Source organism: Anolis carolinensis, chromosome 3, assembly GCF_035594765.1.
Source record: "Anolis carolinensis isolate JA03-04 chromosome 3, rAnoCar3.1.pri, whole genome shotgun sequence".
NCBI classification, from domain to species: Eukaryota; Metazoa; Chordata; class Lepidosauria; order Squamata; family Dactyloidae; genus Anolis; species Anolis carolinensis.
In genome coordinates this window covers 141,540,188-141,553,883 of record NC_085843.1, presented here as the reverse complement: position 1 = coordinate 141,553,883, position 13,696 = coordinate 141,540,188, and the positions used below count along the sequence as shown (strand labels likewise).

Sequence of the window (13,696 nt, the reverse complement as noted above, 5' to 3'; positions counted from 1 at the left end):
AACCCACAGTGACCAACGGCCACACAATGCCCCAAAACGTTGCTAAAGTAAAATCACGTTGTAAAGGAGAAGTCACAGCTGCCACGTCCGGACCGCGTCGTTAGGGAGAAGTCGCAGGCGTCAAGTTCCAGTCCAAGTCGTCAGGGAGAAGTCACAGTCACCGAATTCCAGTCCAGGTTGTCATGAAGAAGTCACAATCACCGAATTCCAGTCCAAGGTAAACACAAAGAGCAAAAGCGACGGAGGCAAACCGGCAGCTAATGCATAAAACCAACACAAGACAATCCAGTGCAAACCCACACAATGCCAGCCCCTGTTGCCACTAAAAACCCGGGTTAACACTTACGTCCCAAAGCAGTCTTCCAAACACGTCTTCTGAAACAGAGATCCCGAAAAGCGCCCAACAAAACACCTTGCCGATTGCAAAGTTACATTAGCAACAAACTTACTTTTATCTCTAAATCCTCCTCTGAACTTGAGCCAGCCAATGCCCCATCCACAGCTGTTTGCTGCAAATCCTCATCAGAGCTGGAGTCACCCAACGCCCCACCTCCAGCTGCAGCCCTTCTACGATCTCTCCAGCCAGACCACCTTCTATCCAAACCCATAACTCCCCAGGATCCATCTGTATCTTCTCTGTGCCATCCCTCAACTGTACAACTGCTTGTGGGCTCCTCAAGAATCTCCCGGATCTCCTGAACCTTAGTCCAATCCATCACCTCACTCCCAGAATCTGACATACCATCCTCCTGACTCCCAGTCCCACAATCCCCTTCAAAACCCTCAAAGGTATCATCATCAGAGGGCTCCATAAGTATTTCCCGGATTCTCTTCCTTTGTTGCTCCTCATCAGAGTCTTGCTCACGAGCAGTTTTCCTGCCTCTTCTAATACAGCTAGTAGGATCTCTACTTGAAGACTCCATCACAACATGAACTGCATGAAAGGGATAGAGACTGTCTAAGGCTAATCTGCACCAATCAGAGTTGGCCCATGTAGTCAATGGGGATGTGATAACACACATATAAATTCCATTAATTCAAGTTGGGATTAATAATTGGATTTAGGTGCCCAGCATTACCATAAAGAACGGCATCTTGAGTCATTTGATAACATGAGTAACCTTTAATTTAATATGTTTCAAGTACACCAATATGTGATAACATGTGAATGGACTGAGTCATCAAATCTGTTTGCAGAAGTAATTGAACTTGGGGCTTTTGGTATTACAGTAATAGCAAAATATGCAAATAAAGGGTGTTTTAGTGCCTATATATTAAGCAAATTTCTGGAACCTCTTCCTCCTCTGTTTTAGTTATATCTCATGTTTTCCCTAACGTTAAGAGTGAAGGCATCTAAGAACTGCATGGTATCTTCATCATACAGTATTGCTGCTCTTGGGGCATAGTCCCAAAAGATGAAATGGCAAATTCACTTCCTTTTTCTAGCACTGACTCATAAGAACCTTAGGCAAATTATGAAATGATGAACAGTACACCAGGAAACTAAAGGAAGAATGCCTGTTATTCCTCTGATGGGAAGAGAGTTATTCTTACCTTAAGGGTTAATATTCTTCCCAGTTTCATCATTTCTCATGTTATACTCATTTCACCATCTTACAGACTGTTTGCAGTCTGTAAGGCCCTGTGCAGGCTCTGTGCTATTGTTTTTGGGTGCTATGTGATATCATGACATGTTTTGATTGTAAGGATGAATTGTGTTTTTTATATTTGAAACTGCTTTTTCATGCACACATTGTCTAGAAATCTCTTAAATATTTAAATATGCAGATTGCAAACATATAATAGATCAACTGATATGGTTTCCAAGCAAGAATTGCAGCACTGTAGTTCAAGGATTCTGGAACCAAAATATTTTTTTCACTATTCTGAATGGGTTTAATGTTAAGGCCCCAGTCTGTGAGAATAGATTTTACTATTTTACATTTGACTGTGGCACAAAAAGGAATCCATATGGCATGCTAGCTGATGGAACCAAAGACAAAATATTTGACATTTCTGTATTTTTGCTTTAGGATGCATATTCATGAACCATTTTTGCAAAACAGGAGAAGATTATGAATATTTTGATCAAATCCAAAACCTATCAGCAAATCTGGAAAATTGCTTGTTTTGGAGCATTTTGCATGGCACTTGGTGTGAAACCAAACCTTTTGCTTCTTTGAAGTCATAAACGAATTCAACTTTAATTCAGATAATGTCAAGTGAATTTCCTGATACCTACCAAAACAAGGTGATGCAAATTCCTCAGATCATACTGGAAGAACTATATATCTCTATGCAAAAGTGTGTATTGCATTTTAAAGATAAAGCTATGAACCTGGCTGTTTGTTCTAATACTAAGTGGCAAGCATGTCTCACAGGCCACACCTGTCTGGTTACAACCTACATGCAAACAAAGTTGTTCTGAGAGTTTCCTGTTGAGAAATACTGGATAGTTCTCTTTGTATCGAGATTACCTGAAAAGCTACTTATGGTAACACTGCTGTTCCCAATAAAAATATGTCCTGCCTGCTATCTAGCCAGTTACAACAACACATGTTCAGGGGAAGCTAGTATCTGAAGCTAAGAATTCTTTGATCAAAAGGTAATTCTTACCTGCTAGTCACCCAAGAAAGAATCATTGCAACATGTTATGCTTTGTTGAGTCAGATTAAACATGATAAAACATGATACTGTCCTGAGCAATACAGTCACTGAAACCAATTCTCATATGAGTAGATTTCTAGTTGCCCAAAATCATAGTCCGTCGTCTTGACGCCTTCAGAAATCTGCTCTAGGGGGCTCCTTGCCCTCCTCTCAAAGGAGATATTGAGAGTTTACATAGGTTGCAAAAGAGACAGGAAAGATGTGGGGAGGCTATAGAGGAGTGGGTAAGGGAACGACTACTGAAATGGTCACATCAACTGAAATGTTTGCTTGAGCATTTGCTGTTGAACAAGTCCTACCATTAGGGAGTGTAGGACGGCTGGCTAAGGCAACAGAGTTTGGGTGGCACTCCAAGTAATGATGTTGCTTAGTTTGCTATTCATGCAGTTATACAACCAGGAACGGGGAGAAGTGATTGTGGTATGTGTACCATGCCCACTTTGCTAATTTTAGGCATGAATGCATTTTGATTTCAGTAAAAAAAATGATCATTTTCTCTTCTGGTCAAGGCAGCAAAATGTCTTGAGATAGCCCTAGAACTACCCTACTAAAGAAGACTCTCTGAGAAATTACCACACAAGTACAAGTACTTCCAGTGGTTTTTATTGTTATCCTGATCAGCTCAATGGGTCATGAAGCGGTAATTTAAATTTGTCCAGTTTACCAATGTCCAAAATGAACGATCTGTGAAATATATATTAAACCCAGCTCCCATGCAGCTGTGCAGGCAAGCTCTTAACGTTGTCCTAGGAATGCATGTGGGCTGCAGTTCTCAAAGGCAATAGATGAAGCAATAATCTGGACTTTGGGGAAATCTTATTCTTTGAACATAATGAAACCATCAGAATTCCCGTGTGCCACACACGCAGACATAAACACACACATACTACTATTTAGAAGGCCAACGGTCAGTCCAGCAAATCTTTTCATAACAACCCAGAGACCATGCACAATAGATGGACAGCTTCCCTCTGAGCGCACTGTTGTGGGAGTATAAACGTGGGAATCTTTCTATCTGGGCACCATGTCAGACCTACAGTGTAGAGCAATAACTCTTTGGGGTTTTTGTATGTGCATTCACGTATACTTTATGATCAAATCTTTATGACCACATCTGCAAAGTCAGCAGTAGAGTACATTAATTAACCTGCATCCACAGCCTAATGGGAAAAGATGGGTCTAGTGTTTTTGAGGCAACTTGAACAGAGGTTGCCTTCCTGAACACAGAGATTTCTTCTGGTCATTGCACCTTTACCCAGATTGTGGCTCACTTGTTTCAAATTAGACATAAATCCATAGAATGCAAGCCTTGGCAGGGGTTTCTTTAATACCCTAACCCATGCATCAAACTCCTGCTGTTGGCTAGTGTTTTCTGGATCTGCTTTTCAGAATTAGGCAAAATCATGCCATTCACGATGGCACAGTCTTAAGCTATCTAAGCAAACAAGCATATATAGTTCATGGTCACCAATTCTTTATTTGTTATGGTAGGTGTCTTATAAACAGATGCTGGTATTCATCTGTTTCATGAATTCTGATATATATATAAACTGTGTTCTATCTTCTATACTTCTAGAACATGGCCATACAGCCCGGAAAACATACAACAACCCTGTGTTCTATCTGTTTACATTAAAACTTTGTTGACTTTGGGACAGATAACATGCAGCCAATTCACAAGGCATAACGTTTATCGTTAATGGGGGACAAAACATGTATTTTGCAGAAAATCCAAGACACTTGGCAAATCTCTCAAATGTTTACACTCTGGGTGTGTAATAAATGGCAAAACTGCCATCCTTTATGATACCTCAATCAGCTGCCTCACTGTGCCTGAAGAATGTATAGAAAGCAGCATTTAATTGTTTTACTCAAATTATTGGAATTTTGTGGTGTTGGTGTTTCAAAAAGTCAATGACTTGAACTTGATGATGTAACCTTTCATCCTGACAAGGTTGTTGTGGGACAAAATGCTGGTGCCTGTGGCCTCAATGAATGCATAGCATTTGCCATAAAGGCAGCCGGAGTCTGCAGTATGAAGACCAGCCCTTTAAAGGATTAGTGAGAAAGAATGACTTGTCTCCATTCTGTCAAATGATAGGATTACCAGGCAAGCAAATTTCTATAAGGTAGAGTAGACAAATAGTATTAAACCGTTCTTAAGAAAACAAAAGGCACGGAATGGTGCTTAAAGGTCACAGAACAAGTCGAACTTATTTTTCATGTCAAAGTCATGGCCTTACCTGGGTTTCCAGCTATTCAAAGGGGGAAAATGTGAACAAAGACTAATGACAGGTGCCATTTCTTATTCAAATACTATCTGGAGAAACAGCGGACTCTGAGGAATGCAGAGTTTGAACAGGCCCAGACTAAACAAAACGACAGCAGTTCTCTGCCACCCTTTCTTTGCAGGTGCCTCCGATTTATTAAAAAGGAAACATCTTGGACCTCAGGATGGACTTGCAGTCTCATAGGAATAAGACTGCATTTCTGACATGTTTAGTAATGCCTCCAAGCACAAGTCAGGAGCCCGAGATACCATCACATGTCACAGGAAAAGATATCCATTGTGCCCACGGGGAAAACTATTCACTACACATGATCCATCTATCCTAAACAATATGACAACATATCGAGGCTATACAGTCACGTACACTATAATCTTTTACTCTGTAGATTCTAAAGATCCTCTGAAGATGCCAGCCATAGATGTAGGCAAAATGTCAGGAGGAAATGTTGCTAGAACATGGCCATACAGTCTGGAAACCCCATTCTATATTTTGTCTTATTTGCCAACATTATTGTTCTCAAATGCCAATTGTTTTATTTGTTCTGGTTATTTAGTAGTTGTTTCATGTTCTTGTTCAAAATTGCATTCTATTTACAGATTCGCAGTGTGACCAGATTGTGTCTCATTCTGCAATTTGTGAAATACCAGTTTTGAAATCTGAATCTTTCAAGGAGATATATGTGGACACATCACTTTTTCATCTTAAATGACAAGATCTAGCTCTATGATTTGCGGCACAAGGAAATACAAGCTTGCAAGGATGTATTTTACAGCATCACACTATGTGCACTGAAGGCACTAAAGGTATAAAATAGTACTAATACAGAATAAAAGTGCAGAGACAGACATAGTAATTCTTCCTAATACCGATTTCAAATTCAGGACTGATGTGTGGTAAGTATGAATGTGTCATGATTTCAATTGTGGAAGTCATCAGTACATTTGATTACCACACCAAAGTGCTCAGTCATCAGGCTGTCTGCTATATTTGGCTTTTCATTCTATTTTTTTTGGTCGAATTATGTATATGATTAATGCTATTAGGCCTAGATTTCATTCCCCAAATAATTAATATTTGAAAATTCTAAGTAGGCTTGTAAATAACAATTTGGCTAGTCACTTGGGGCAAAAAGGAAACCCCTTTAGGTGACCAAGCAGGGAAGATGAATCATCTATGCATTTGAGTCAATATATCACAAATGATCACTCAAAGTATGCATGGCCAAGTAGAACAAAAAAAATGTTGTGAGATAGTAATTTCAGATAGCATTTGCAGTCAGGTTAAGGGTTTTGTCAAATTTCAGCTTCTGTAATCTTTCTCCATCTGCAAAAATGTTCTATTAGGCCCAAATTGAGAAGTAATATAACTACCTTGTTGTGTGTTAAAATTCATATAAGAGGCTCATCTATCACAACAATATAGGTGGGGAAATGGAAAGTACCAATGCATACAATTTTGTTATGGTCAAAATTGTGTAAGTAGTATCCCAAGATTGCATCTATGTACAACTTTTCACAGACAACACTGGCCAACACACATTTTTGTATCTCAAATGTTAGGCCTGTATCTGGGTATATTTAATCTGCTGATTCCCAAATTGGCACCAGTTTCCCCCATCAACTCTAGTTTTTGAGACAAAGAACATATGCCATCTACCAGTTGCCATCTGCTTGCCCATAGAAAATCATGATAACCATTTCTAAGAAACTAGATCTGATGTGGTCTATCCAATGCAATTTTCTGAATCATTGCCACAGATGATCCGAGTCTAAAAAACAAGACATCAAGTTTTTTTTGTTGGGCTGTGTTATTCTTTGGGGGAGTCACTATTAGCAATCAGGAGAAACTATGTTGACAAAACACAGGTGATGTGATCTGTCATAGTTTCTCCCTTTGGGATGAGACCATATAGTTTTTTTTATAGCATCTTCATAACTTTTTTTATTACTCATGATGTTTCATGGCCACTTCATACATTTTGAAGGGGGTGAGAAATGAAGAGAAGAATAATTTAATCATCTTTCATTTGCAATAGAAAATTCTTAACCGCAAGTAAGGCCTCAACTTCTGTTTCCAGAAGTAGTTTGTTGTTAGAGTTTGCCCTCTAGTGGTTTCTATTTCCATGTGTTCTGGACTGCTGTGAAAGCGAAAATCCTCCCAAAGTTTTTCCACTGCTGTACATGATTTCCACCTTTTCCAAACACCTCTGAATCACCATAAGAAGTGCATGTTCTGCAATGATGTATTAGCCCAATCAAATGATTAAGCCCATTACTACTACATGATTGGAAAAATTTGAACTTGGCAATCACATGGTTATATTTCCCAAGCAAGTGAATAAAATTTCACAGGTCGAATCCATTCTGCCATTTATAATGGAGTTAGAATCAGTCAGTAGGAAAATGGAAAATATAAAAGTCAGAATTAAAGGTTTGGCATATCAACTCTACTGCTGAATTTCACTTGTTTTGAGTTGAGTGGGAGGTATTCCGGGGATAATTTGGACAAGGGTCTCTTATTCCTGATTCTTAATATATGAAGTAAAATATTGACTCTTGCCATACACAACTGTTTAGACATTTCTTCAATTATTTTGCAGCAATGCCTAATGGTTCAATCACAAACTGCATGAATGGTAAAATTACGTAAGGCAAATTTCTGTGTTCCTTTTCCTCCTACGCAAGATTGTTCATCTTTGCGTACAGGGCTGTCATAATTCATTTATACATAGCCAATATAAGACACTAACTACCTTAAATCATGCATAAATAATCAACACATTTCACATTAGGCAAGAAAGTAAACACTAGGAAATGAATGCAAGATAAGATGATGTCAAAATCAGTGCTGCAATTATGACAGATTCCCAAAAGGTCCAGGTAAAACTGTGAATGCATTTTGTTTTGGCCATTTAAATGGCAGACAATCTGAATTATAGCAGACTAGTTGAACTTAAACTTTGACCATTCACATTCAGTTCTGTAACTGATGGCCAAGATTTTCAGAAAGAAGCCTTTTCAATGCAGTGTGAAAATACGAAGAATTGGACCTCAAGTGCGTTGTTCTAGTTCTGACCTATGGCCTTTTCCTACATCACACAAATAGTAGCCTAGTTTGGCTTGGTGAGTAAAAAAAAAAAGTATAGGCTCATCCAATGTGATAACATTTTGCCTAAATTCAATAGCTAGTCCCAATCAGAACACATCTATTAAATGTATATATGCTTGTATTCAATACTAGCTTGGGGACCCGGTGGTGCCTGGGTTATTAGAAGATGGCATTGTTTGTTTTGGGATGTCAGTAATATCACTGAAGTTTGATCCAGATCCGTTGTCGGCTGGGTTCAGGACTCTCTGGATAAGGGTGAACTACAACTCTCAGATCGGAGGTCAATCACCCCCAAACCAGGCCATGTTGGGTCTGTGTGCCAAGTTTGGTCCAGATCTGATGTCAGATGGGTTCAGTGCTTTCTGGATGCAGGTGAACTATAACTCCCAAAGTCAAGGTTCATTCCCACTAACCCCTGCAATATGTTCAGTTGGTCATGGGGCTTCTCTGTGCCAAGTTGGGTCCCAGTCCATTGTTGGTGGGGGTCACAGTATCAGCAAAGGTACTGCAAGTCCCATTATCTGTGGCAAGTTTGGTCCATATCCATCGTTGGTTGGGTTAACAGTGCTCTCTGGATGTAGGTTAAGTACAACTCTTGTAAATCATTGTGAATTCTCCCCAAACCTCTTGTTCAGTTGCTGATCAATTCCCCTGTTAACTGTGTGCCATAGGAAAGGATTAAGGAAGAGGCAGTAGGTGGGGTCATGCAAATTAAGGAATCCTGGGATGTCCGTTGTGGAGGAAAAACAGAACATCTAGGATGAAATTATCCCTGCATGAAAGCCTTCACTTTGGGGGGGGGGGGCAGAATGGTGTTTGTGGAGGATACTGGCAGGGTTTGGGCTACATGCTCATGGCGCTCACTATAACCTGCATGTCAGTGGAGGGAGGGCCATTGGTGTCTTCTGCTCAGTGGGAACTATAGCTGTTTGTGGAGGCGGGAGGCCGTTTGTGCAAGTGGACACTTCCTCCACATGCACACATACACATTTTTCACTTTTATTATATATACAGATTTGACTTCAGTTGTGATTACCTACTGGATTTAAATCTTTCATGTTGTTGCATGTAATAATGGTTAAAAAGTACAAAGCAAAATAACTACATGTCACATGGGATCTTTGTCAGAGCATGAAAACACTACTTGTGGACACAGAATGTTGCATCTGAAGCCCCCATGCAGATGTTGACCAACAAAGTAATATTTCCATGCTTTGATCTCCATTATTCTACCCCACCCCTATTCCCCTCTACCTTAATATAATGTATCATTTTTTTATTTATGGTATCTGAGCCTTTTTGTTATAAGAACAGAGATAACCAAAATGCTGCTAAATATATGCACCTTAATGTCGGAGGGCATTTAATGGAACAAGTTTCTCTTGACTTCAACAAAACAGCTTATTTTCAAGTTAAGTCAGCATAGAGTTGTAGTCCATGAATAAAACGTACAAATGCAGGTGGTTAAAAGGACCATATAGATCCCACGATGTTTCTTTCCATGGTTTTATTTTTCCAGAAAGTTAGTCTTATAGAATGGATTGAATCAGAGCAAAGCTATGGTGTCTAGTATGCGGTTGGCAGTATAACTAGAAAATCCAAAAGCCAATGGCAATACATATATTGCACTCCCCACACAGAATTATGCCCCTCCAAAGTCAGTACAAGTTGCCATAGCTAGCACATCCAGGCTCCCAGAGGGCAATGAAAAACCTTTTGTTCCTGCATATGAAATTTTAGAACCCAAAGGGCTCCCAACCAGTTGCTTCATGTTTCTTTCTTCCCTTGATGAAGCAGCAGGGAGTTCGTAACCTCTTTCGGGTTTTGTAAGAATGGGTGGGGCAAACCACCACGGAGAGCATTCACATATAAAAAATACTGTGGGTTCATTGACTCTTACTGGCATCGTTCTTTTTCTTAAACATACCCCATAGGTCTCTGCCAGGTAACCTTGGGTTTCCATGGAAGCACACTAGGGGTTTGTTAGAAGATGGCTGATATGGAGAAGCTTCCTTGAAATATGGGTCACGTTCTCACTCTCAATCCTTCCCAGGAATGTGCATCTATGTGGAAATACTGGGTGTGTTCTAAGGGTTCACTCTCAGGCCAGGTATGGCTACAATGAACCAGAGAATGCTGGTCCAGAAAATCCTCTGCAACATACATGGGATTGGCAGTTTGTGATTTCGTTGGAAATGAAGTATTTGGGACAAAAGAATCCTTGCTAGGCTAATGTTCAAAAGCGACAGGCATTAGAAAAATGGGCAATGCAAACACTTTGATTAAAGATATTCAGAGCAAAGAACACAAGATGAGGCACATTTATGCAGGAACAATTTCCTCACAAGGGAACATGCCAGCTCCATTAGTCAATGGATGGAGATCAGTATGTTGAAAGGGATGCAGGATAACACCAAGTGCTCCCAATATCCCCTGAGTTTGGGGAGGTCAGGGAGCTGTGAGATATGAGGTGCTTGAAATATGTCCCTGCTTCTCCATGTAGAAAGTGAACTATCTGCCAAAATGCAAAGACAACTCACATTTCTTTGTCCTCCGTGAGAAAGAGTGTCTTCACATATTGAAACTTTGCATAAAGAAAAAGCCCAATAACAAAACTTAACATAAAGAAAGCCGTTTGGTTTACATTTGAGGACTTGTAAAAAAATGGTTTGGAAATGTTGGCTTTTCCATTTAAAAAAACAATTTTGTGCTGAAAATTGTGTATTTTGTGCAAACACGTTGTTTTCCATGTAACCATAATTTCTATGCACAAAACCAACCCTTTACTCAATTGATCTTTTTGGGTTAATAAATCCTGAAACGCAAAATTAAACTAAAGAAAAATATATGCCAACTTGTGGACTCTCTTCCAGTGTATCTGTCTGTTTGTTTATATATGTGTGTGTGTGTGGGGGGGGGGGAGGGGGGTAGTGAAATTATTCCTACCAACACGTGAGAATAAAATAAGTACCAATTTGAACATTATGCATAGGGGCAAAATTACAATATGAAAATAAGGAATTAGAACTTTGATTTGTCTTCTTCCTATGTTCTGCTATACACATTATGCTTCCTTTACCAAATGCCAACCATTTACCTAACTGCCCTCATCACAGTTGGGGAAAGGAGATGAAAAACCAGACAGACTTTGAGGAATGGGTGGATCCCAAATGAAAGTTAATTAGTGATAAATGGACGTTATTTATGTTCAGGTGTCATCTAAACAAACATAGTGAAATAAATTAATCAAGATTTTTTTCATGCCTCTATGCCCCGACATGAGGCAATGACATAATTAGGGAAAAGATGAGAGTTGTTCTGAAAGACTGCCAGCACTTCTAACTAAATGCAAACAGCAAAAAGGTGTGTCCAGATGAAGGAAAACCCATGATTCTAGTATCAAATGGCATCTTACTCGGAAGTTGGAACATCCATGAGTAACTTGCCCTGTCAAAGTCTGACACTGCGCCTAGTCTCTATGGTTACAGACTGATATAATTACTCCTTATTACAATAGACAATCATGTTCATTAACATTAACTGTATATACATCCTCATAATGTCAAGTCATACACATCCTCCAAGAGACTAATATCACTGTGCAGACACAATGTAGAGTAAATCTCTCACCTGTGTGCGTCCTCCGGTGAGCCTTCAGATGGGAGCTTTTTGTGTATACCTTGTTGCATCCTTCAAAATCACATCTGTGGATACGGCGTTTTCTAGAGTCAGGTGATTCAGACCTTCTCTGGCGTCTTGTGCTCTCAATACTAAATGGTGAAATTGAACTGTGAATCAAAAGAAAAGCGGGAAATTAGGCCACGTATGTCCTTTGAGACAAGAGAAAGTAAAAGTACAGTAGAGTCTCGCTTATCCAACATAAACGGGCCAGCAGAATGTTGGATAAGCGAATATGTTGGATAATAAGGAGGCATTAAGGAAAAGCCTATTAAACATCAAATTAGGTTATAGTTTTACAATTTAAGCACCAAAACATCATGTTAGACAACAAATTTGGCAGAAAAAGTAGTTCAATATGCAGTAATGCTATGTAGTAATTACTGTATTTATGAATTTAGCACCAAAATATCACGATATATTGAAAACATTGACTACAAAAATGCGTTGGATAATCCAGAACGTTGGATAAGCGAGTGTTGGATAAGTGAGACTCTACTGTATTTCATGGCAAATGTTTCATTGTTTTTTAAATTTGAATTCAGTTTACAGAAAAATAGTCAAGCTTTTTGCTAAACCTTGAGCTAGTGGTTGGGAAGCCAATAGCTCCCCAAACCTGCAAAAGGTATATAGTTCCCCACACCGACCAATGATCGTAACCTTTTTGAAAAAACCAGGAAGTGACAAAACATTCAAGTTTATTTAAATAAAATAATCAAAATACACATTTTAACTAAAATAAGGTTGTGTGCTTTGCTTTGGCAGAGAATTGTGATTCCTGGAGAATTGCAGGGCTGATACTTTCTGTTATTTTGACCAGAATTTCATCAGGAATGTATTGAGATGCCTTGGAGAATTCAGGAGCATCAATAACAGAGGACGGAGTCAAATGCAACCCCAAGACACTGTGATACCAAATTGACAAATCTTGTTTTCTCTGAAATTGCAAAAATGATGACAGGAGAAGTCACCATGTATGGGAAGGAAAGTATAGTCAGTTTAATAGACCACAAGTTATGAAAGCCTGCTCTGGAGATGGATCAAAACATAAACTAATACACGCCCTTCTTCCTAAAGAAAGCAATGTTTAATTTTAAAAACTGATATTTTTTTTAAAAAAAATTAAAAATTAAAACACAAAATACCCTTGAACCTGGAACATTTCCTACTCGGAATGACTAACTTTGAATGGATGCTAAATACAGACAAAGTTTTTATATACTTTACTACTGCGGCAAGAATCGTATATGCTAGATCATGGAGGATGAGTACCATCCCGGAGAAAGAAGAATGGATAGGAAAAGTAATAGATGTCATGAACATGGATAAACTGACTGTAATACTTTCAAGATCACAAGGGAAGAACACGAAAGAGACGGACTAGACCCCCGTTACCGAATGGTTAAAAATCAATAAAGTCAAATGGACAATCTAAAAACAGGAGAGGATTGTATAATCAAAATGGTCAATGTAAACAAATCACTACCGCTAGAAGCAATAGAAAGACAAGATACTATTAAACAAATAGAAGAAGAAAGAAATATTTTTCCACCACAAAGAAGAATGCAAGGACACCCTTTCTTGTTTCCCCCCCTCTTTTCCCTCTTTTTTCTCCCCCTTTTTACTACTTCCTTTTCTTGAATTGTTCCCCCACTTTTTATGTAAAAGAAACTTATTTTATTTTCAATAAAAATTATTTTTAAAAATTTTGAAAAACCGATATTCCATCAATTTAATATCACACGTTTCCTCCAGTATTGTGTCCAAATTAGCTTACAACATGCATTAAAACAAAATATATTTAAGTCTCATAAAAAACAACAATAATGAAAAGGTTAAGCTCAGATACTTAAGATATGATGTACATAATTTTATTGTGAGAACAGAAAGGTATTTTGCTTTATCCTTTTATTCTTTTATAGAGAAGGCATGTTTTGGGTGGGGAAGCAGCA

At 38.8% G+C, this 13,696-nt stretch overlaps 1 protein-coding gene across 1 annotated transcript in view; it reads right to left on the bottom strand.

Moving 5' to 3' along the window:
• klf12 (KLF transcription factor 12) overlaps positions 1 to 13,696 on the bottom strand; it is a 291,369-nt gene that overhangs the window by 24,675 nt on the left and 252,998 nt on the right. Inside the window, exon 7 of the mRNA XM_062976974.1 lies at positions 11,697 to 11,854. Coding sequence (XP_062833044.1) covers positions 11,697 to 11,854 — 158 coding nt within the window. The remainder of the gene's footprint in view (positions 1 to 11,696; positions 11,855 to 13,696) is intronic.